This window comes from Hemitrygon akajei, unplaced genomic scaffold (genome assembly GCF_048418815.1).
Source record: "Hemitrygon akajei unplaced genomic scaffold, sHemAka1.3 Scf000033, whole genome shotgun sequence".
NCBI classification, from domain to species: domain Eukaryota; kingdom Metazoa; phylum Chordata; class Chondrichthyes; order Myliobatiformes; family Dasyatidae; genus Hemitrygon; species Hemitrygon akajei.
The window spans coordinates 17,456,447-17,479,344 of NW_027331919.1; the positions used below are offsets into that span (position 1 = coordinate 17,456,447).

A 22,898-nucleotide genomic window follows, 5' to 3' on the forward strand; every position below is an offset into this window, starting at 1 on the left:
TAAGGTACCCCATGCAAGGCTTATTCAGAAAGAAAGGAGCATTGGGAATGTAAGGAAGTATGGAATCCAGGGAGGAAGGAGAAGTGAAGGAATGTGAGTTGGATGAGGAAATATATGGGAAGTGGAGGAAATAAAGCCGTTAAGGTCGGATACAGAAAGAAGGTGTAGAGGAGAGAGGAAGTGGAGAGGGAAGGTGCGTGATAGGGAAGTCGTTGAGGTGGGGAAGGTGAGTGTGACAGTAGGAGCCAGTGCCATGCGAAGGTGGGAGAAGGAAGAGATTGATTGAGGGAAACTAAAGGAAGAGGAAGAGTGGGAGAGCGAAAGAGGAATGTGTGGTGGGAGAGAACGGGAAGCTCGGAGGTAGGATGGGAGGAGGGGTGGAGAAGGGACGGGGGAGATGGGATGAAGGAGATGAAGGCGGACATTCGGAAGGGAGGGAAATACAGAAAGCATCTGTGAGTATGTAAGCACATCTGCGTGTCCGGGTGACAGGAGTGTTGGTCGTGGAGAGAAGAAAAAGAGAGGGGAAGATGTGGGAGGGTGTGGAATAAGATAATGGGGAAGAGGAAAAAGTGGGGCAAAGGTGGACAAGAGGAGGTAGGAAAAGAGCAAGGGCTGAAGAGGGGAGGAAGATGGGATAGAAAGAGATAGAATAGGGGGAGGGAAAATAGAGAATGAAAAGGGGAGCGTGGGGGAAGCTTGTCGAAGAAGAGACGCAGAATTCCACGGAATAAGGAGGGAGAGAGAGAGTGCGCCACTGGACGAGAAAGCGAGGAAAGCCTATGAAGGGACCGTGTACCTTCCGCCCTCTTCACTGTACTTACCCCTTTTCTCGCTGCCTTCTCCCCAGTCTATCCATTGTCACCCAGATCTCTATCTCTACCCGACCCCGAATCCTCCCCTCTTTCTCCCCACTCACACTACTCTTCCCCCAACCACTCTCATTTCTCACGACCACCCTCTGCAACACCCTCAATCGCTCTGCTCCCCGCACTTCCTCCCCCTGCTCTCGGTTCCTCAGTTCATCAGCTCTTCATCTCGCGTTGCTTGGTACCGGCCTAACCCACTTGTTAACACAGGCTTCCTCTGACTACGGTTGATTCCCCCTGAGCTCAGAGACGCAGAGACTCCTCGGCAGGATGGACCAGAGCGTGAGCTACATGACTGTGAAGTTGGGAAAAAATGACTCACGGTCTCCTTCCCGAGGTGAGTGCGGCAAAGAGACAGGCGACTGATCTGTTCTGCAGCTTATCCTGGTGTGTGTGATCAGGCTTATGGAGGGAGTTTCACACTGTCTGCCCGGGAGTGCGTGATGAGTGACTCTGTGTTTGACTCTGGGAGTATGTGACGTGACAGTGTGGAGGGAGATTCACACTGTGTCTGAACCCGGGAGTTTGTGATGGACGGTTTGGAGGGAGATTCACTCTGTGTCTGATCCCGGGATTGTGTGATGGGACGGTGTGGTCGGAGCTTCACTCTGTGTCTGAACCCCGGGAGGGTGTGATGAGACGGTTTATAGGGAGCCTTATTCTGTCGCTGACACTCGCTGTTTTGTCCCCAGCTGAACCTGATGTATCGTACGCGGAAGTTAATTTCAAGACCCCCTCGGCGCCCCGGGTCCGGGCTGATCGAGGTCAGTTTCATCTTTGTTGGTTTCACCCTGTTTAGCTGATACGTCGAATCCTGTCGAGAGATCTCAGGGCAAACGTGACTACTGATTCCCTGTTTGAGCATAAGAATGATTGAACACGTGGGAGAGATGATGCAGGGGGTGAACTTTGTGGGAGGGACGGTGGTGAGGCTGCTGTGAGGAGTGAGCTCCCTTGGAGGGGCGGTGTAGAAGGAGCGCCGTGGGACGGTTTCAGGAGAGTGGGCTGTGAGAAGGGTCGGTGAGGAGAGATAGCGCGGGATGTGCCGATAAGGAGCGAGCGCTGTGGGATGGGGTTGCGGAGGTGAGTGAGCGCCGTGTTGGTGTGGTGTGGAGGGAACGCGGTATAAATCCATAACCGCTCTCTCACTTTTCTTAACTCCACTCACATTTCTTTCTTTCCACTTCTCTCCCCTTCCTCACCTCCTTACACCCTCTCCGCTCTCCCTCTTCCCCTGCTCCGTCTCCCCGTTTTCCCCACTGTCTCCCACTGTCACGTTCTCTTCGCCCTCTCTCATTGACCCCTCTCCGTCGCGTCTCTCCTCTATCACAGTCACCGTCGCTACCACTCTCGGTCTCCCCATGGCGCTCTTTTCCTCTCTCTCTTTCACCCCCGTCTCATCGTTCCCAGTTCGCCCCTACCGGTCTTCCAACCTCGCTCTCTTCCTAAATGTGCCGCTCAACTCCCGTCAAGCCCTCTCCTCCTCTCTATCCACGGCTCTCTTCCTTTCTCCGACGCTTCTCTTCTCGCACTTCTCTCTCTCAAATTCTCTTCTTCTCTCTTCCCCATCCCTCTTTCACTTTTTCCTCCCCTCACTCTCCATTCTCAATACCACTCTCTTTCGCCCTCTCTCACACCTCTCCCTGACCTCTCACTGTTCCCTACTCTCTCCCCTGTACCCCCGTCTCCGCCTCTCTCACCCCGTTCTCCCTCCCCATTCTTTCTGTTACATTTTCCCCCCATCGCCCCTGTCGCTACCTCCCCCTCTCTGCCCATCGCCTTCCTCTGTTGTCTCCTGTATCTCTCCTCTCTCTACCCCTCTCCCTCATCCTTTGTCTCTTCTCAAACCCCTCCCTCTTTTCTCTCTTCCCGACACCCTACTCCATTCTCTACCGCTCTCACTCTCTCACTTATCTGCTCTCGCTCTCTCTCCCAGACGGTCTGAACTCCACCTACTCAGATCTGAACTTTCGGAGAAAGGAACCCTGCATCGATGAGGGCGAAGGTCCTCCCATTGCCCCGGGACCCGGCAGGTTGTCAACCATTACACAAACAGGTCAGAGTTCACAGCGCAGACGTCAATCTGGATGGGTCACGTGTCATACTCCCAAGTGTCCAAGTTTCTAATGCATCTGCCTTGAACACTTCCTCTGTCAGCTCGTCCCATGGGCTGACCACAGTCTGGGTAAAGAAAGCTTGTCACTCAGGCCATACACTATCTCCCTCCCTCCTCCATCTTCCACACTCCGGATCTCCCCCTCCCCCCCGTCTCTCACTGCTCCTTTCTTACTCCGTCTCGCCCTCCATTCCTCTCTTCATTCTCCCGGAGTGATCTACCATCTGGGATCTTGTGACAGTATTTGTTAAAGTCTGTGTACATTTCTCCAACCAATCAGGACAAACAGGTCCTCCGCAATCAAATCGGTCAGTCTAATTTCACTGGCCCCAACCCTCTTATAGGAAGTCCCTATCTATCACTTCTGGTACACTGCCCTAATAAGCCATCCTGATTTCTTACTCCAAAGATGGAAATCTCACTTGTTCTCTCTGTGGACACTGTCTACATTTCCTGCTGTCTCCGTGAAACAGCCAGTATAACACTAGACCCCGACCCAACCCAGCCGGACACCCTCCCATCGGAGACAAAGATACGAAAGCACGTCCCACCAGTCCCAAGGACGGCTTCGGCCCCGTTTTTATCGGATTATCGAAACACCTCCCCCCCCCCACCCAGGACTGTGTGGAGGGAGCTTCACTCTGTGTCTGACCCCCATGGATTGTGCATTGGGACGGTGCGGAGGGAGCTTCACTCTTTGCCTCACCCCGGGAGTGTGTGATGGGACAGTGTGAAGGGAGATTCACTCTGTGTCTGACACCAGGAGAATGTGATGGGACGGTGCACTGGGAGCTTCACTTTGTGTCTGACCCTCAGTCTTCTGTTCCCAGTTGCATCTGATGTATCGTATGCCGAAGTTAATTTCAAGGCCCCCTCGGCACCCCGGGTCCGGACAGATCGAGGTCAGTTTCATCTTTTTTAGTTTGTCCCTGTTTAGGTGACGTGTCCAATCCTGTCCAGAGATTTCAGGGCAAACGTACAGTTGACCCTAATGATTCCCTGTTGCAGAATAACACGGAGGGAACGCGTGAGAGATGCGAAGAGGGGGGAACTCTCTTTGATGGTCTCTTTTCTCTATCCATCCCTCTCTCCCGCTCCCCGTCGCTCTCCCCACCCCCCCCCCCCCCCCCCCACCGCCGCTCTTTACACTCTCACGGAAATTCTCTCGTTCTCGCTACCACATCTAGCTCCCACATCTCTGTTCATTCACTCTGCCTGCGCCCCTCGTGGTTTTATACAACTCTGTAAGGTCACCCCTGCGCTCCAAGGAATAAAGTCCCGACCTGCCCGACCTTTCTCCATGCCTCACTCATCCGAGTCCAACATCCCCGTAAACCTTCCAGCACAGTGGCCTTTCCTATATCAGGGCGACCGCCACTGAACAAGAGCGGCGTCACTGTACATCTGGAACGTGACCTCCCGACTCCTGTTCCATCATCTTCCAGAGCAGTGTACCATCTGAGACCTTGTTAAAGTCTAGGTAGATTACATCTACTCCACCTGCCTGATCTGTCCCTCCCGTTTCAAATTTGCCCGACAACTCTCTCTGCGTCTGATGGTCCGTACAGAGCGTGCGCCCGAGAGGTAGAGTTCTAGGATGGAGTGCGCAGGGAGTGCTGAGGGAGGGGCAATGAGGAGCAAGTGGTGTGGGGCAGGGGTGGTGGAGCTGAGTTAGCTCCGTGTCAGAGTGCTGAGAAGGGAGGACTGTGGATGAAGCTGAGAAGGAGCGCGGTATAAAACCTTAAGCCCTCTCTCCCTTTCCTAACCCACTCTCTTTTCCCTCTTTCACCTTCTCTCACCCCGTCTTCTTTCTCGCTCCCTCCCCGTCCCTCCATCACACTATTTCCCCTACTGTCTCCAACTGTCCCGGTCTCTTCGCCCTCTCTCATTGCCCCCTCTCTCTCCCGTCTCTCTTCTATCCTGTCACCGTCTTTACCTCTCTCGATCTCCATGTCGCACTCTATCGCGCTCGTTCAGCTCACTCTTATACCACCGTCAACACCGTCCGTTCTTCCCACCTCTCTCTGTCCCTGTTTTCCGCTCATCTCCCCTCCACGCCTTTTCTTTCTCTATATCCACCCCTCTCTCGATTTTCTAACCGCACTCACTTTTCTCTTGTTCTCGCTACCACACATCTGGTTCCCAAATCTCTGTTCATTCACCCTGCCTGCGCCCCTCGTGGTTTTATACAACTCTGTAAGGTCACCCCTGCGCTCCAAGGATTGAAATTCCGACCTGCCCGACCTCTCTCCATGACTCACTCCCTCGAGTCCAACATCCTCGTAAACCTTCCAGCACAGTGGCCTTTCCTATATCAGGGCGACCAACATTGAACAAGAGCGGCGTCACTGTACATCTGCAACGTGACCTCCCGACTCCTGTACCATCATCTTCCAGAGCAGTGTACCATCTGAGACCTTGTTAAAGTCCAGGTAGATTACATCTACTCCCCGTGCCTGATCTGTCCTTCCCGAGGAAATTAGCCCGGCAACTCTCCCTGGGTCTCAGGCCATCCAGTATCTGTCTTCCTCCTCCATCTTCCACCTTCCAGATCTCCCCCCACCTCACTCTCTCACCGCTCCTTTCGTTCTCCGTCTCTCCCTCCCTTCCACTCTTCCATCTCCCAGAGAGATCTACCATCTGGGAACTTGTGACAGTGTACACTTTATCAATCAATCAAGACAAACAGGTCCTCCGCAATCAAATCGGTCAGTCTAATCTCCCCTGGCCCCACCCCCTTATACAGAGCAGCCCAACAATAGCTCATTTAATTCCCTATCCATCACGTCTGGTACACTGCCCTGACCAGCCGCCCTGCTGTCTTACTCCAAAGATGGAAATCTGACATGTTCTCTCCGTGGACACTGTTTACATTTCCTGTTGTCTCCGTGAAGCATCCGGCATAACCATAGGCCCCCACCCAACCCAGTCGGACTCCCTCCCATCGGGAAGAAAGGTACAAAAGCACGCCCCACCAGACTCATGGAAGGCTTCTTCCCCCTTTTTAGCCATCCAGGAGTCCCATGAAAGGCCCTATCGGTTCCTCCTCCACTACCGCCACCTGCCGCCTATTCCATGCACTCACCACTCTCTGAGTAAAATGACAACAACGTCCTCGTGTGAGCCACTTCAGTCCTGCGACAAAACCTCTGACTCCAAAACGATCAATGCCTCTCATCATCTTGTACACCTCTATCAGGTCACCTCCCATCCTTCGTCGCTCCGAGGAGAAAAGGCCGAGTTCACTCAACCTATTCTCGTAAGGCATGCTCCCCAATCCAGACAGCATCCTTGTAAATCTCATCTGCACCCTTTCTATGGCTCTACATCCTTACTATAGTGAGTCGACCAGAACTGAGCGCAATACTCCAAGTGGTGTCTGACCAGGGTCCTATATAGCTGCAACATCACCTCTCAGTTCCTAAATCAATTCCACGATTGATGAAGGCCAACACACCATCCGCCTTCTTAACCACAGAGTCAACCTGCGCAGCTGCTTTGAGCTCGGACCCTAAGATGCCTTTTATTCGCCACATTGCCAAGTGTCTCACCAGTAATACTATTGTCTGCCATCGTATTTGACTGATAAAAAAGAACCGCTTCACACTTAACTGGATTCAAATCCATCTGCCACTTCGAGGCCCCGTTTTGCATCCTATCAATGTCCTGCTGCAATCTCTGACAGCCCTCCAACTATCCACAACACCCACAAGCATTGTGTCATCAGCAAACCAACCCCACAACTTCATTCAGTTCATTTATAAAAGTCAAGAAAAATAAGGGCCCCAGAACAGATCCCTGATGCACTCCACTGGTGACCAACTTCTGTGCAGAATATGACCCGTCTACAATCACTCTTTGCCTTCCGTGGGCAAGCCAGTTGTTGATCCACAAAGCAATATCCGCTTGGATCCCATCCCTCCTTAATTTCTCAGTAAGCCTTGCACGGGGTATCTTATAAAATGCTTTGCTGAAGACCACATTCACGACATCCACTGCTCTTCCTTATCACCTTCTTCTTCCTTTAGTCACATCCCCACAAGAATTCAATCTGTCTCGTAAGGCATGATCTGCCTTTCACAAAGCCATACTGACAACTCTTAAACATATTATACCTCTCCAAATGTTCATAAATCCTGCCTCTCACGATCTTCTCCATCAACTTACCAACCGCTGAGGTAAGTCTTTCTGGTCTATAATTTCCTGGGCAATGTCCTCTCACTTTCTTTAATAAAGGAACAACATCCGCAATCATCCGGAACCTCTCACGTTTCCATTGATGATGCAGAGATCATCGCCAGAGCTTCAGCAATCTCTTCCCTCGCCTCCCACAGTAGCCTGGGGTATATTTCGTCTGGTACCGGTGACGTATCCAGTTTGATGCTTTCCAAAAGCTCCATTACTTCATCTTTCTTAATATCTACATTCTCAGGCTTTTCAGTCTGTTGCAAGTCATCACTACAGTCACTAAGATACTGAAGTAAAGTATTCATTAAATAGCTCCTATTGTCTTAATAAATATTTATTGTGATCTTATGATCACATGGTATCTCCACAGCTGCGCAAGAACGGGAGTTGAAAGTGAAGATCGGAAATAGACCGTACCGTCTGATCTGCCTGCTCTGCCTAGTTACAGCCGCCCTAATCGTGATTGTGGTCGGACTCTCGATCCATGGTGAGTGGAACGGTCTGCGGATGGAGTCAGGCCGTAAATTAAGAAACTGGAATATATTGAGATTGTAAAACACAACAGTGAAACCAAAACCCCCCTTACCGTAACACCGATGGAAGAAGGCTGCATACATGAGGTTTAGGAAGCGAGGATCATACGAGTCTATTGAGGAAAATGGGGCAGTAAGAAAAGAGCTGAAGAAGGGGTTGTGGACAGAAAGAAGGGAGCAAGAGAAGGCCCTGGCGAGTAGGGTAAAGGAAAACCCCAAGGCATTCTTCAATTATGTGAAGAACAGAAGGATGATAGGAGTGAAGGCTGGACCGATTAGAGATGAAGGTGGGAAGATGTGTCTGGAGGCTGTTGAAGTGAGCGAGGTCCTCAATGAATACTTCTCTTCGGTATTCACCAATGAGAGTGAGCTTGATGACGGTGAGGACAATATGAGGGTGTTCGATGTTCTGGAGTATGCTGGTATTAACGGAGAGGAGGTGTTGGAGTTCTTAAAATACATTACGACAGATAAATCCCCGGGGCCTGACGAAATATTCCCCAGGCCTGTTCCACGAGGGGAAAGAAGAGATTGTTGAGACTCTAGCTAGGATCGTTATGTCCTCGTTGTCCACGGGAATGGTATGGTAGGATTGGAGGGAGGCGAATATTGTCCTCTTGTTCAAATAAGTTAGTAGGGATAGTCCGAGTAATTATAGCCCAGTGAGCCTTATGTCTATTTTGAGAAAGCTGTTGGAAACGATTCTTCGAGATAGAATCTATGGACATTTAGAGAATCGTGGTCTGATCAGGGACAGTCAGCATGTCTTTGTGAAGGGTAGATCGTATCTAACAAGCCTGATAGAACTCTTTGAGGAGGTGGTAGACAGACTGACTGACATACGTTATTGATCACGAGGGAAATTGGGTTTCGTTATAGCCGCACCAACCAAGAAATGTGAAGAAATAAGCAATATACAACAATAACTAATTAAATAATAAGTTAATCATGCCAAGTGGAAGTAAGCCCAGGACCAGCCTATTGGCTCAGGGTGTCTGACACTCCGAGGGATGAGTTGTAAAGTTTGATCGCCGCAAGTAGGAATGACTTCCTATGACGCTCAGTTTTACATCTCGGTGGAATGAGTCTCTGGCTGAATGTACTCCTGTGCCTAACCAGTACATTGTGGAGTGGATGGAAGACATTGTCCAAGAGGGCATGCAACTTGGACGGCATCCTCTTTTCAGATACCACCGTCAGAGAGTCCAGTTCCACCCCCACAACATCACTGGCCTTACGAATGAGTTCGTTGATTCTGTTGGTGTCTGCTACCATCAGCCTGCTGCCCCAGCACACAACAGCAAACATGATAGCACTGGCCACCACAGACTCGTAGAACATCCTCAGCATCGTCCGGCAGATGTTAAAGGACCTCAGTCTCCTCAGGAAATAGAGACGTCTCTGCCCCTTGTTGTAGACAGCCTCAGTGTATCGTGACCAGTCCCGTTTATTGTCCATTCGTATCCCCAGGTATCTGTAATCCTCCACCATGTCCACACTGACCCCTTGGATGGAAACAGGGGTCACCGGTGCCTTAGCCCTCCTCAGGTCCACCACCAGCCCCTTAGCCTTTTTGATAAGTCAGATAGATGGGGGTAATGCAGTGGATGTGATACACATGGAATTTAGTCCGGCATTTGACAGAGCTTATTTAGAAAGTCAGAAGGCATGGAATCCAGGGAAGCTTGGCCAGGTCGATTCAGAATTGGCTTGCCTGGAGAAAGCAGAGTGTCGTGATTGAGGAGTACACTCGGATTGGAGGGCCGTGACTAGTGGTGTTCCTCAAGGATAGGCTCTAGTACCTCTGTTTTTCGTGATTCTATTAACGACATGGATGTGGGGGTAGAAGGGTGGGTTGGCAAGTTTGGAGACGGCACAAAGGTTGGTGGTCTTGTGGATAGTGTTGAGGATTATCGAAAATTTCAGAGAGACATTGATAGGATGCAGTTGTGGGCTGAGAAGTGGCAGATGGAATTCAACCCGGAGAACTGTGAGGTGGTTCACTTTGGAAGGACAAACTCCAAGGCAGAGTACAAAGTAAATGGCAACATACTTGGTAGTGTGGTGGAGCAGAGGGATCTGGGGGTACATGTCGACAGACCCCTGAAAGTTGCCTCACAGGTAGATTGGGTAGTTAAGAAAGCTTATGGGGTGTTAGCTTCAATAGTCGCGGGATAGATTTTAAGAGACGCGATGTAATGATGCAACTCTATAAAACTCTAGTTGGGCTACATTTGGAGTACTGTGACCAGTTCTGGTCGCCTCACTATAGGAAGGATGTGGAAGCATTGGAAAGGGTACAGAGGAGATTTACCAGGATGTTGCCTGGTTTAGAGAGTATGGATTATGATCAGAGATTAAGGGAGCTAGGGCTTTACTCATTGGAGAGAAGGAGGAGAAGAGGAGACATGATAAAGGTGTACAGGATATTAAGAGGAACAGAGTGGACAGCCATCCCCTCTTCCCCAGGGCACCACTGCTCAGTACAAGAGGACATGGCTTTAAGGTAAGGAGAGGGAAATTCAAGGGGGATATTAGAGGAAGGGTTTTTTACTCGGAGAGCGGTTAGTGTGTAATGCATTTCCTGAATCAGTGGTGGTGGCAGATACACTATTGATATTTAATAGCCTACCAGACAGATATATGGAGGATTTTAAGGTGGTCGGTTATGTAGGAGGCAGCGTTTAAGGGGTGGGCACAACATTGTGGGCCGAAGGGCCTGAACAGTGCTGTACTATTCTATGTTCTATAACAAGGACGCACCCGAAAAGCCATTCACCGTAACATCAACAATGCTGCCACCGTTGTAAACGGACCTTCAACGAGACACAGATACATTCCTGACCGCAACACAGACACGACCATCGCCGTGACACAAATATGACGCAGACCCCCATTGTAACATCAACAAAACCTTCACCAGGACATTGATATACCACCCAGCGTGACACAGACACGCCCCTCAATGTGGCGCCGACGCCTCTCACTGTGCCACCAGCACATCCTTCACTGTGACACCCTTCACCGTGACACTGACACAACACTCTCTGTGACCCGTTCGGTAGCGTGACGCTAACTCACGTGTCACTGTAAACGCTAAACGTGCTTCACCATCTCTCTCAGTATCACAGATTCGTCAGTCTAAGTTCACCTCCGACCGAAACTGCCCTGAGTTAAACTCAACGTTTGTATCCAAGGCTTCTCCGCTCAACTCTAATCTGTCCGATCCTAAACGAATGAACAACGATCTCTGTCACCAGTTCACAGAGATGGAAACGAAGTACAGATCTGTCAACGAAACCAAGGCTCAAATCTGTGAATTGTTGACCAGCAGAAGAGGTGAGGCATCATCCCCCTCTTTCACCCGCTCCTCATCACAGGGCAGGCATGGAGAGAGGATGCGTCACTCTGTCCTTGACATCGGGAGTGTGTGAAGAGATGGTATGGAGGATGATTCACTCTGTGTTTGACCCGGTGATTGTGTGATAGGGCTGCGTGGAGGAAGTTTCACTCTGTCACTGAATCCAGGAGAGTGTGATGGAACATTGTGGATGTGGATTCACTCTGTGACTGACCACGGGATTGTGAGACGTAACATTTCAGCTTCACTCTGTCTCACTCCGGGAATGTCTGATGGGACAATATGGATCCAGCTTCACTCTGTGTCTGGCAGCGGGGTTGTGTGACGAGACAGTGCCCAGAGTGATTCACCCCATGCCTGACCCCGGAAGTGTGTTACGGCAACGTGGAGAGAGCGTTTCACCCTGAAGCCGGGAGTGTACGACGAGACGGTGCAGCGGGGGCTTCACTCTGTGTCTGAAATCCAGAGTGAGGGATGGGACGAAACAAGAGGGAGCATCACTCTGTGTCTGAATCCGGGACTGTGTGATGGGACAGGGTGGAGGGAGATTCACTCTGTGTCTGAATCCAGGAGTAATGGGATCGTGGAGAGAGAGCATCTGTGTCTGACTCCGAGACTGTACGAGGGGGACAGTGCAGCGTGTCGTTCATTCTATGTGACACCGGATTGTGGGATTGGATGTTGTGGAGCGAGTCTGAACCCGTCAGTGTGCCATGGGAGAGCGTGGGCGGAACTTCGCTTTGTGAGTGAGCACAGCTGAACGTGATGGGACGGTTGAGAGAGAGCTTCACTCTGTGACTCGCCAGGAGCTCTGTGATGTACGGAGGATGTAAGGAGGGAGATTTACCCTGTGTTAGGCTCGTGAGTGTTTGATGGGACAGTGTGGAAACAGCTTACCTCTGTTTCTCACCCCGGGAGTGTGTGCTTGGACGGTGTGTACGGAGCTTCGCTCGTTTTCTGACTCCTGTGTTATTCGGTGTTACTGGGCAGAAGGAGTATCTTACTCTGTCTGACGACGGGAGTATGCGACGGGATGGTGCAGAGAATGTTTCAATTCCTTTCTGACCATGGGGAGAATGTGTTGGGGAAGTGTGGAGGGAGGCTCACTTTGTGTTTATCGGCAAGACAGCGTGATGGGAGAGCACGCAGTGAGCTTCACTCCTTGTATGACCCAAAGAGTGTTTGACAGTCTGGTGGAGTGAAAGATTCAGTCTGAGCCTGACACCGATCGTGTGTGATGGGACAGTGTGGAAGGAGAATCAGTCTGTGTCTGACACTGGGAGAGTATAATGAGTCCGTGAGACAAGAGCCTCATTCTTCTTCTGTCCCCGAGAGTGTGTGACGTGACGTTGTGGATGTAACGCAGATTTGTAGTCTGACCCGTCAGGAATGTGTGTGATAGAATGGCCTGCAGGGACCTTCACTCTATAACTGACTCCGGGTGCCTGTGATGGGACGGTGATGAGGTAGTTTCTTTGCTAATCTGATCTCGGGAGTGTGTGATGGGACGGTGTGGAGGGAGATTCACTCTGTGTCTGACCCCGGGAGTGTGTAATGGGACGGTGTGGAGGGAAATTCACTCTGTGTCTGACCCCGGGAGTGTGTGATGGGACGGTGTGGAGGGAGATTCACTCTGTGTCTGAACCTGGGAGTGTGTGATGGGACGGTGTGGCAGAAGGTTCGTAAGAGCGTGTGATTTGACAGTGAGCAGCGTGCAGTCTGAACCCATGACTGTGTGATGGGGGCTAATGCGAGGGAGAGCTTCACTCTGTGTCTGACCCCGGAAATGAGCATGATGTAATAGCATAAGGGAGTTCCACTCTATGTTCACTCCTGGATTCTGTGAAGGGACAGTGCTAAAGGAGAGCCCCTCAGTGTCTGGCAACGGGTTGCGTGATTGGAAATTACTCGGGGAGCGAATTCATGTGTATCACCCCTGGAGTGTGTGACGGGACGGTATGGATTGAAATTCTATTTGTGTCTGTCCCTCAGGATCTCTGTGATAGGATGGTGGAAAGGAGCTTGTAACTGACTCCTGAAGTTAGTGATGGGGCGGATTTGAGGAAGCTACACATGGTGACGGGTCCCGCGAATATGTAATTGGGTGCCGTGGCGAGAGTTTCAATTTGGGTCTGACAGCAGAAGAGTGTGATGGGACGGTGTGAACGAGCTTCAGTTTGATTCTGACGACGAGAGTGCGTGAGAGAAGGGTGTGAAGGTAGTTTGTATTTGACCCCGGGAACGTATAATGGGGCATTTTCTGGGGAGTCTCACTCTGTGTCTGACCCCGTGAGTGTGTAATGGGACAGTGTGGAGTGAGCTTTACTCTGTGTCTGACACTGTGTGTTTGCGATGGGATGCTATGCAAGGAGCATCACTCTGTGTCTAACCCCAGGAATGAGCATTGGAAGAGTGAGGAGGGAACTTCACTCTGTCTTTTACCAGAAGTGTCTGATGGATCTGATTGCAATACGGATCTCACGCTGGGTGAAAACCCCTGGACGTGTGATGGGACTGTATGGAGCGAGTGTCACTCTACTTCAGACCTGTGACAGAATGATATGGAAGGAGTATCACATATCTGACGACTGGAGTTTGTGACGTGACGGTGTGGAGGGAGTTTCAGTCTCTGTGTCTGACCCCGGGAGTGTGTGATGGGACGGTACGGAGGGAGCTTCACTCTGTGTCTGACCCGGGGAGTGTGTGTGATGGGACGGTGTGGAGGGAGCTTCAGTCTGTGTCTGACCCCGGGATTGTGTTTTGGGACGGTGTGAAGGGAGTTTCAGTCTGTGTTTGACCCCGGGATTGTGTGATGGGTCGGTGTCTGCTTCCCGGCGGATTCACTGCTACTTGTTCGGAAATTCCAGAGCCAATTTGTCAAGGGACCGGTGAGGAGGGTGTTTCATTCTGTACTTGACCAGGTGTGTGTAATGGGTCGGTGAGGATGGATCCTCTTTCGGAGTTTGACTCACAATGGATGTAATGGACGGTACGCAGTGAGATTCACTGTTTCTTTTTTCCCAATTTCCAGCGCAAGCGTATTCCCAGAACTGGATCAGAAATGATGGCCCGTGTTATTTTATATCCACGGTTAACACTTCCTACGATGAAGCGAAGCAGAATTGTTCGAAATTTGATTCTAAACTTCTTGAAATAAATTCAACAGAAGAAGAGGTACGTGTCAGATCGACGGAAGATATATCCACACCAGAGTGAAGCTCCCTCCACACCGTTTGATCTCATACTTCCGGGGTCAGACACAGAGTGAAGTTCCCTCCTTCCCGTCCCAGCACAGACTCCTGCTGTCAGAAATGGAGCGAATCTCCTTTACACCGTTCCATCACACATGTCCGGGGTCAGACACATAGTGAGGCTCCTTCCACACCATGCCATTCACATTCTCGCGTGGCGAAACACAGTATTAAGCTCGTTCAACACCATCCCTTCACACTCTCCCGGGTTCAGTCATAAAGGGACGCAACGTAAATATCTTTGGAATTCAATCATTAATGATAGCAATTTAATTTCACAGAATTTTGTTGTCAAAGCTATCCGCGACGGTGGCATTTCACACTGGATTGGAAAATGCAAAGACGGGTGAGATTTTGGATCTTGCAAGTTTCTGAGAAGAAAGTGGGTCGTCGGATTGATACAGGCTGCCAGAAGCGAGTGGGCAGTGGATTTATTTTGGGGACTGGCACAGGCTGCGGGAAGGTTGTGTGTAGTGAGATTAGTTTGTGGTCAGACCCGGTTTGCTATAGGGAGTGGACATTGGTATGAGTTTGCGGACTGACAAGGGCTGTGGGGAGAGAGTGGGAAAACGGGGACTTTTGGAGACAGAGAAAGTTCTGCGGTGAGTTAATGGGCAATTGGACTTGTTTGTGGATCGACGAGGGCTGTTGGTACAGAGTGTGCAGTAAAATTAATAGAACCATATAACTACATAACAATTACAGCACGGAAACAGGCCATCTCGGCCCTTCTAGTCCGTGACGAACGCTTACTCTCACCTAGTCCCATCTAACTGCACTCAGCCCATAACCCTCCATTCCTTTCCTATCCATATGCCTATCCATTTGTTTAAATGACAAAATGGAACCCAAATCATACCTCCGGCACCTGACCTATCTCATTCCCTAACCGGAGATCCAGCACTGCCCTTTCTCTAGTTGGTAACTATATGCATTGCTGTAAAAAACTATACTGCATAGATTCTACAAACTCCAAACCATCCAGCACTTTTACAGAATTGGCTTCCCAGTCCATATGTGGAAAAGTAAAATCTCCCACAATCACAACCTTGTGCTTACTACAAATATCTGCTATCTCCTTAGAAATTTGCTCCTCCAATTCTCGCTCCCCATGAGGTGGTATAGAATTGTTACTACACCTTTCACATTGCTCAATTCGCACGAAATAGCCTCCCTAGACGAGCCTCTAATCTATCCTGTATTACCACCGCTGTAATATTTTCTCTGACAAATAATACAAGACACCCCCTCTTGCCCCTCCGATTCTATCAGACCTGATAGAAAAATATGGAGTTAGTTCTCGTGCGTTCAGAGATGAGATTGCGCAGTGGAGGAAGATGTCCCATTACATCTCTTCATCATAGAAATCAACGAATACTTAGTTGCCAATCACACCCCTCCTGCAACCATGATTCACTGATAGCTACAACATCATATTTCCAGGTATCAATCCATGCTCTAAGCTCATCCACATTTCTTACAATGCTCCTAGCATTAAAATAGATACATTGAAAAAGCTCTCCACGTCTTCCTCTATGTTTATCCCTAACGGTACAAACAACTTTATTATCATTTTCTTCCTTCTCTCCTACATCCTCGGTCTGAGCTCTCCTCTTCTCCATCACCTGCTTATCCTCCCTCTGACACTGTCTACTAGCTTTTTTCTATTTGTGAAATAACCTGCTATCTCCTAGTATCTTCAAATTCATTCACACCCCTACCATTCTATTTTAAAGTCTCCCCCGTAGCTTTAGCAAATCTCCCCGCCTGGATATTTGTCCCCTTAGGATTCAAGAGTAACCCATACTTTTTGTACGGGTCACACCTGCCCTAATGGAGATCCCAGAAACTTGAATCACTGCCCCCTGCTTCAGTCCCTCAGCCACGCAGTTATCCTCCATCTCATTCCATTCCTACTGTCACTGTCGCGAGGCACAGGCAGTAATCCCTAGATTACTACCTTTGCGGTCCTTCTTCTCAACTTACTTCCTAACTCCCTATATTCTCCTTTCAGGACCACTTCCCTTTTCCTACCTATGTCATTGGTACCGATATGTACCACGACCTTTGGCTGCTTTCCCTCCCACTTCAGGATATCTTGGACGCGATCAGTAACATCCCGGACCCTGGCACCAGGGAGGCAAACTACCATCCGGGTCTCCTGACTGGGCCCACAGAATCGCCTGTCTGACCCCCTAACTATCGAGTCCCCTATTACTACTACCTTCCTCTTCCTTTCCCTACGCTTCTGAGCTACAGGGCGGACTCTATGCCAGTGGCACGGCACCTGTCGTTTCTCCCAGGTAAGTTGTCCCCACCCCCCCCCCAACAGTACTCAATCAGAAGTACTTATTTTCAAGGGGTACAGCCACTGGTGTACTCTCTACTACCTGACTCTTCCCCTTCCCTCTCCTAACCTTGACGCACCTTCGGCCTCCTGTGGCCCTGGTGTGCCCACCTGCCGGTAACTCATCTCTATCATCTCCTCACTCTTCCTGACCAGACGAAGGTAATCGAGCTGCAGCTTCTGTTCCCTAACACGGTCCCTTAGGAGCTAAAACTCGGCGCACCCGACGCAGATGCGGACGTCCGGCAGGCTCCGAGTCTCCAGGACCTCCCAATCAGACACCGAGGACAACAAACTGCCCTCACACTCATAATTCCCCCTTTCCTCAAATAAAAGGAAAAATTAAAACAAAACCTACCTTGCCTCGCCCGTTTCCACCTAAGCCTGGTACGCCAAATCCCTTAAGAGCCCTTTACTCTGCTCCCGGCTCACTCCGCTGTCCGCTGTATAAGGCTGTGTTCCTTTTAAATCTTCCCCGCTTCGCTGCCCAACGTCACAGGCCTGCGCAGTCCCGCCTCTCTTAACTGCAGTGAGAAGAAGAAAAAAATCCTTTCTGATCCTCAGACTTCCTTCTCCAAATGTGGGAACTGACATGGGCTGTGGGAAGAGAGTGGGATGTGGCTGTCTTTCGGTGGTTGACACAGGTCTTTATGGGAAGGCTAAGCATTGGGATTATTTTGGGGACCAGCACGGGTCCGTGGGGAGAGAGTGGAACTATAGAGCTCTTTTGGGAAATGACCCAGGTTGCGGGAGAGAGTGAGGCAGTGGGAACACTTTGGGGCCTGGCACCTGTCTGTGAGCGGAGAATGAGGGAGGGGTGTACTGTGGGGACAGACACAGATCTGTGGGGAGAGCATGGTTCAGTGGGAGTACTCTGGGGACTGAGACACGTCCGTGGGGAGAGCATGAGAAACGGGAGGTGTCTTGGTGACTGACACAGGTCTCTGAGAAGAGGGTTGAGCAGTGGGATTATTTGGGGGTCCGGCACGGGGCTGTGGGGAGAGAGTCAGGCGGTGAGTGTAGTTTGGACTGACACTGATCTGTGGGATGGGATTGGTGAGTGTGAGCACTTAGGCAGAGAACACAGGCCCGTGGGGAGCATTTTGAGGACTGACATGGGGCCTTGGAAGACACTGGCGCTGTGGGAATAATTTGGGGACTGACACGGGCCTGTGAGGAGAATGTTGGGTCCTGTTATAATTCTGGTCTCTGACACCGATCTGCTGTTAGAGGGGGCAAGGGATTACTTTGGTGACTGACACAGGGCTGCAGGGAGAGAGTGGGTCAGTGGGATATTCTGGAGACTGACACAGGGCTGTGCTGGGACAGTGGGGTTGTGGGAGATGTTGGGGTGCTACAGGTCAATGACGAGGGAGGATATCAGTGGTTTGGGGGACTGATTGCTGGAGGTGTGTTGACATTGTTTACCACTCTTTGACAGGAAAGTGGCTTCGAATGTCATGTTCCGGCTGAGCGGTGGAGACCCCGAGTGTGGTGTATGTACGTTTTACAGTGAGCGTAAACCTTGCAATGAGGTTCGCACGCGCTTCATCTGTGAGAAGTCTGCACCTTCGTGTCCAGTTATTTCTGAAAAGATCCGGGATCTCTGTCATCAACCACTGGGACCGACTTGAATACAATGATAAAACCCTCTTTCTCCTCCATTTCTCTTAACCACTCACATTAACCCCTCCGCGCCGCTGCCAGTCACCCTTACCTTATTCTCCTCTTTCCTTCTATTTTCTTACTCACCATCTTACCATCTCTGTACACTCGTCCCTCTAATGACTCTCCCTTATCCTTCTCCACTCCCGCCTCCTCTGTTTCATCCCCGTTTTCCTCAGCCTGGTTTCTTGCCTCCCTCGCCCCCAATTCCCCCTTCTGTTCCCGGTCTCTCCCTCGATTAGCTTTCACTTCCACTAGCTCATTCTTTCCCACAACCTGGATCAGTTCCCAAAAGAGCTCCATAGCTCCACTCTCTCCCCTCGATTAGAGATTCTGTCTCTACCCACTCCCCTCATCCTACTGTGTCGCTTTTATCAAACCCAACTCGCACCCCGCTTCTGTATTTAGCTACTCTCACCTCAATCATGTGCGTTAATGTTCTCGTTACCCCAGTCATGGGGAAATAGAGTGCACGCATTCGGCTGATCTGTGTCCCTTGTGGTTTTCTACACCTCTGTAAGGTCACCGAAAAAAGTCTCAGAATTCCCAAACTCGCTCCATAACTCAGTCCCTCCTGTCCCGGCAGCATCCTCGGAAATCTCCCTCTGTAATCTTTCCAGTTCGTTGAAATTTCTCTTAGAGCAAGGCAAGCAGAACTGAACTCCATACTCCAAGTGCGGCCTGACCGACGTCATCTGCAACTGCAACGTGACCTCCGACCCCCGTACTCAGTGTCCTGACTGTTGAAGGCCAGCGTGTCAAATGTCCTGTCCACCTGTATCGCATCTTTTCTACTGGACTCACGGTCTGTTTTATTATCTGTGACTTAGACCACCTGAGATTTCTTCTTTTGAAGAATCAGTAGGGCTCAAATATGTAAAATTAATGTCACATGCAAAAACCTAATAAATGCCGCAAAAATGTGGAGGTGTTGCTGATACGTTCAAGAATATGTCGGCGGAGGGGAAGAAGGTCTTCCTGGTTCATTGAGATTTCAATCTCCTGTTCGTCGTCAACCCTCCTTCCCAGCCGACCATCCTCGTCACCGTCATCCACGACTTCCGCAACAGCCCTCCCCGTTTCCGCCACCGCTATCTTGTTCCACACCCTGTCTCCATGACCCCTCCGTCCCCTACACTCCGTGTTGTCTCCGTTATCTCCAGCTTCACAAATTCAGCTCTCCTTCTCACTGACCCGCTCCATCCCCTGCAGGTCCTCCACGATTCCATTAACCCTCTCCCTCCTCCACACGTTCCCTCTCTCTCTGTTTATATGGAATTATGGGGAGGAGGGGGAGAGGTGACTTCTGTTGTTACAACACCCAGCCCCCTTCCACCGGATATCGATCTCTGGGTTTTGAGCCTCTGCACTGCTCTGTGTGAACAGGCCGATCGTTTGTTTCGACAACATTTCATCCCAGTGACTGCTACCTCACCACCATGTCCATCCCCGTACCAATTCTCTCCTGTTCCCTGCACATCCTCTGAACAGAAACACACGCACGTTCTCCGAGCCGGCACACAATTCAAGACTACTGGAACATCGGAGTTCTGGGTATTGGTGAAAGGGAACAGGCTTCGGAACATGGGAGTTTCTAAAGGGACCCTGGGGAGTAAGCTTCGGTTTGAGTCTGAAACCGGATGTGTTCGATAGGACGGTCCAGAGAAAGCGAAACCCAGTGTCTAACTTCAGGAGGGTGTGATGCGACGGTGTTGATAGAATTTCACTCTGTGTCTGACCCTGGGAATGTGTGCTGCGTTTTTGTCAAGGGAACTTCACTCAGTGTCGAATACCGGGAATGTGTGATGTGAGGCCTTCTCTCTGTGACTGACCCTGTGAATATGTGATGGGACAATCTGGAGGGAGGCTTAATACTTGTCTGACCCCGGGAGTGTGTGTTATGACGGTGTAGAGGAAAATGCACTCCATGTCTGACCCCGGGAGTGTATGATGAGACGGTGTGGAGCGAGACTCAGTCTCTGACTGAACGTATCAGTGTTGGATGGGAGGATATGGAGGGATTTCCATTCAGTGTTTGTATCTCAGTGTGTGTGTGTGTGTGTGTGTGTGTGTGTGTGTGTGTGTGTGTGTGTGTGTGTGTGTGTGTGTGTGTGTGTGTGTGTGTGTGTGTGTGTGAGTGAGATGAGTTAAAGTTGAGGGAAAGAGTGCCGGGAAATTGGATTTGAGTGGAAGTAAGAGGGTTTATCTTTTTGAATCTACATGGAGAATAAGTCTTGGGTGAGAGAAGGCACAACATTATTGGTTGTTTTTTTAGTTGAATTATCGTTTTGTTTTCTTTATAATCACACAGTCATGACAGTAACAATGCTTGACAGGAGAGTTGAATGCTCCTCTTGTAAGATGTGGGAAGGCATGGAGACCTCCAGAGTCCGTGCCAACTTCACCTGCAAGGAGGTCATCACGCACGCACGCACGTATATAAATAAGCAGCTTGAAGTCCTAGGCACTTCAAATGTCACCGAAATCCAAAAACTACAACAAATGAGCTTGTCTACTGCCGAACGAACACTGGGGGCAGCACCGAGTCATTCCTGGAGGCCGTGCCATATCGGCCCACATTGTGCAACTCCTTCATCTTCCCCGCCATCTTGCAATTCTCTCACCTGATCTGGAGTGAAACTAATATCCCAGCGGGAAAGTTTGCCATTAAAAAAAAGGGTCTTTGTGGTGTTTAAGCTATAATTGAAGGGGGATAATAACCAGAATGTTTGAACAGATAGTTGAATCATTGTGGAACAGATGTTGTTAAGACCTCAGATAAAGTCAGCAAGCAAAATATTAAGCCCGCTGGGACTCAAGTTCTGAGCTGCGTCCATTTCAAAGCAGTAGGTATTGTAGGAAAGGCAGATGAGTTCAGGATAGGGGCCCACTACTGAAAGCATGATAGATTAGTCATTAGTAAGAACTGGTTGTTGGAGGGGCGGATTTGTAAGCTCAACCTTCCAGTTTACCGCTGTTTTAGTCGTGCTGATGTATATATAATTTAGGCTGAGGTGAGGTTTTAAAGATGGAAATTAGGAATGAGAAAGGTATGAACTCGTTCATGGGGCTACATTATCGACCACCGAACAGTCTGGGGATTTAGAGGAATAAACCTGTGGAGAGTTCGGAGTCTGTTGTAAGAGACATCAGGTTGTGACATCGGGTGAGTTTAACATTCTTGGTATTGACTGTGAGCCTCACACTGTGAAAGGACCACTGGGATAGTTTTCATAATCAGTTAAGAAATGTTCATTAATCAGTAGATTAATGTCCCAATGAGAGAGTGCAATACCTGATCTCATCCTATCGAATAGGACATGCCGGGGGACAGAAGTTTGTGTCGGGGATCACTTTGCATCTATTGATGGTAATGTCATTAGCTACAGGGCAATTATGGAAAAGGATAGGTGTAGCCACGAGTTAAGTTTCTCTTTGACGTGTATAACAATACAAGACGCAAATAGCCCAGATAGCTTGTATCTGTTACCCATGGTGGGGGGGGGGGGGGGAGGTAATGACTAACACCAGAGTACCTGCATTAAGGTGAGAGGAGGGGACGTTCAAAGGAAATGAGTTTGGCAATTTTTTGTTGTCACAGAGAGGGAAGGTGTGGAGGGAGCTTCACTCTGTGTCTCATCTTTGGATTGTGTGATGTGACGGTGTGGAAGGAGATTCTCTCTGTGACTGACCACGGTAGTGTGTGATGGGACGGTATGGAGGGAGCTTCAGTTCTTGTCTGATAACGGAAGTGCGTAATGGGATTGTGTGGAATGAGCATCACTCAGTGTCTGACCCAGTGAATATGTGTTGGGACGGTGTGGAGAGATATTCACTCAGTGTCTGAATGTGTGTGTGTGTGTGTGTGTGTGTGTGTGTGTGTGTGTGTGTGTGTGTGTGAGTGTGTGTGTGTGTGTGTGTGTGTGTGTCTGTCTGTCTGTCTGTGTCTGTGTGTCTGTCTGTCTGTCTGTGTCTGTGTGTGTGTGTGTCTGTCTGTCTGTCTGTGTGTGTGTGTGTGTGTGTGTGTGTGTGTGTGTGTGTGTGTGTGTGTGTGTGTGTGTGTGAGTATGTGAGTGTGATGAGCCAGAAACCCAAAAAGACTGGCGGGAAATTGGTTTTGAGTGGAAGTCAGAGGGTTTACCTCTTTGCATCTTGGGTGACTGAAGGTAAAAAAAAAACCTGTTGTTTGATTTGTTTTCAGTTTAATTATTGTTTCCTTCTTTATAATCGCACAGTCATGACAGTAGCAATGCCTGGCAGGAGAGTTGAATGCTCCTCTTGCGAGATGAAAGAAAACCATCCAGCTGCACCTTCTATCACTCGGCGTTACAGAGTTGGAACTGGAAATGGAGGAACTCGGGATTATTCGGAAAGCTGAGGGGGTGATAGGAAGGACATATAAAGAAGTATTAACACTCAAGGTGTAGGATGCACAAAACCGGGTGACAAACAAGAAGTTGAAAGGGATTAAAAGCCAGAGCCGGTGCAGAGTCACCTTGTGACCAACCCGGTCAATAACAGATACACCACTTTGGATACTTCTGGATGGGAGGGGAGAGGTACAAATG

At 49.8% G+C, this 22,898-nt stretch overlaps 1 protein-coding gene across 2 annotated transcripts in view; it reads left to right on the forward strand.

Annotated features, from left to right (window-relative positions):
- Positions 1-18,376, forward strand: part of LOC140719849 (uncharacterized) — a 28,939-nt gene extending 10,563 nt beyond the window's left edge. Inside the window, exons 2-10 of one of the 2 annotated variants that reach the window (XM_073034765.1) lie at positions 1,080-1,206; positions 1,562-1,633; positions 2,806-2,925; positions 3,816-3,887; positions 7,544-7,660; positions 10,830-11,045; positions 14,099-14,241; positions 14,600-14,664; positions 18,107-18,376. In XM_073034765.1, coding sequence (XP_072890866.1) covers positions 1,140-1,206; positions 1,562-1,633; positions 2,806-2,925; positions 3,816-3,887; positions 7,544-7,660; positions 10,830-11,045; positions 14,099-14,241; positions 14,600-14,664; positions 18,107-18,299 — 1,065 coding nt within the window. In that variant the 5' untranslated portion in view covers positions 1,080-1,139 and the 3' untranslated portion in view covers positions 18,300-18,376. The remainder of the gene's footprint in view (positions 1-1,079; positions 1,207-1,561; positions 1,634-2,805; positions 2,926-3,815; positions 3,888-7,543; positions 7,661-10,829; positions 11,046-14,098; positions 14,242-14,599; positions 14,665-18,106) is intronic. The other variant, XM_073034766.1, reaches the window with a different exon arrangement.
- The last annotated feature ends 4,522 nt before the right edge of the window (positions 18,377-22,898 follow it).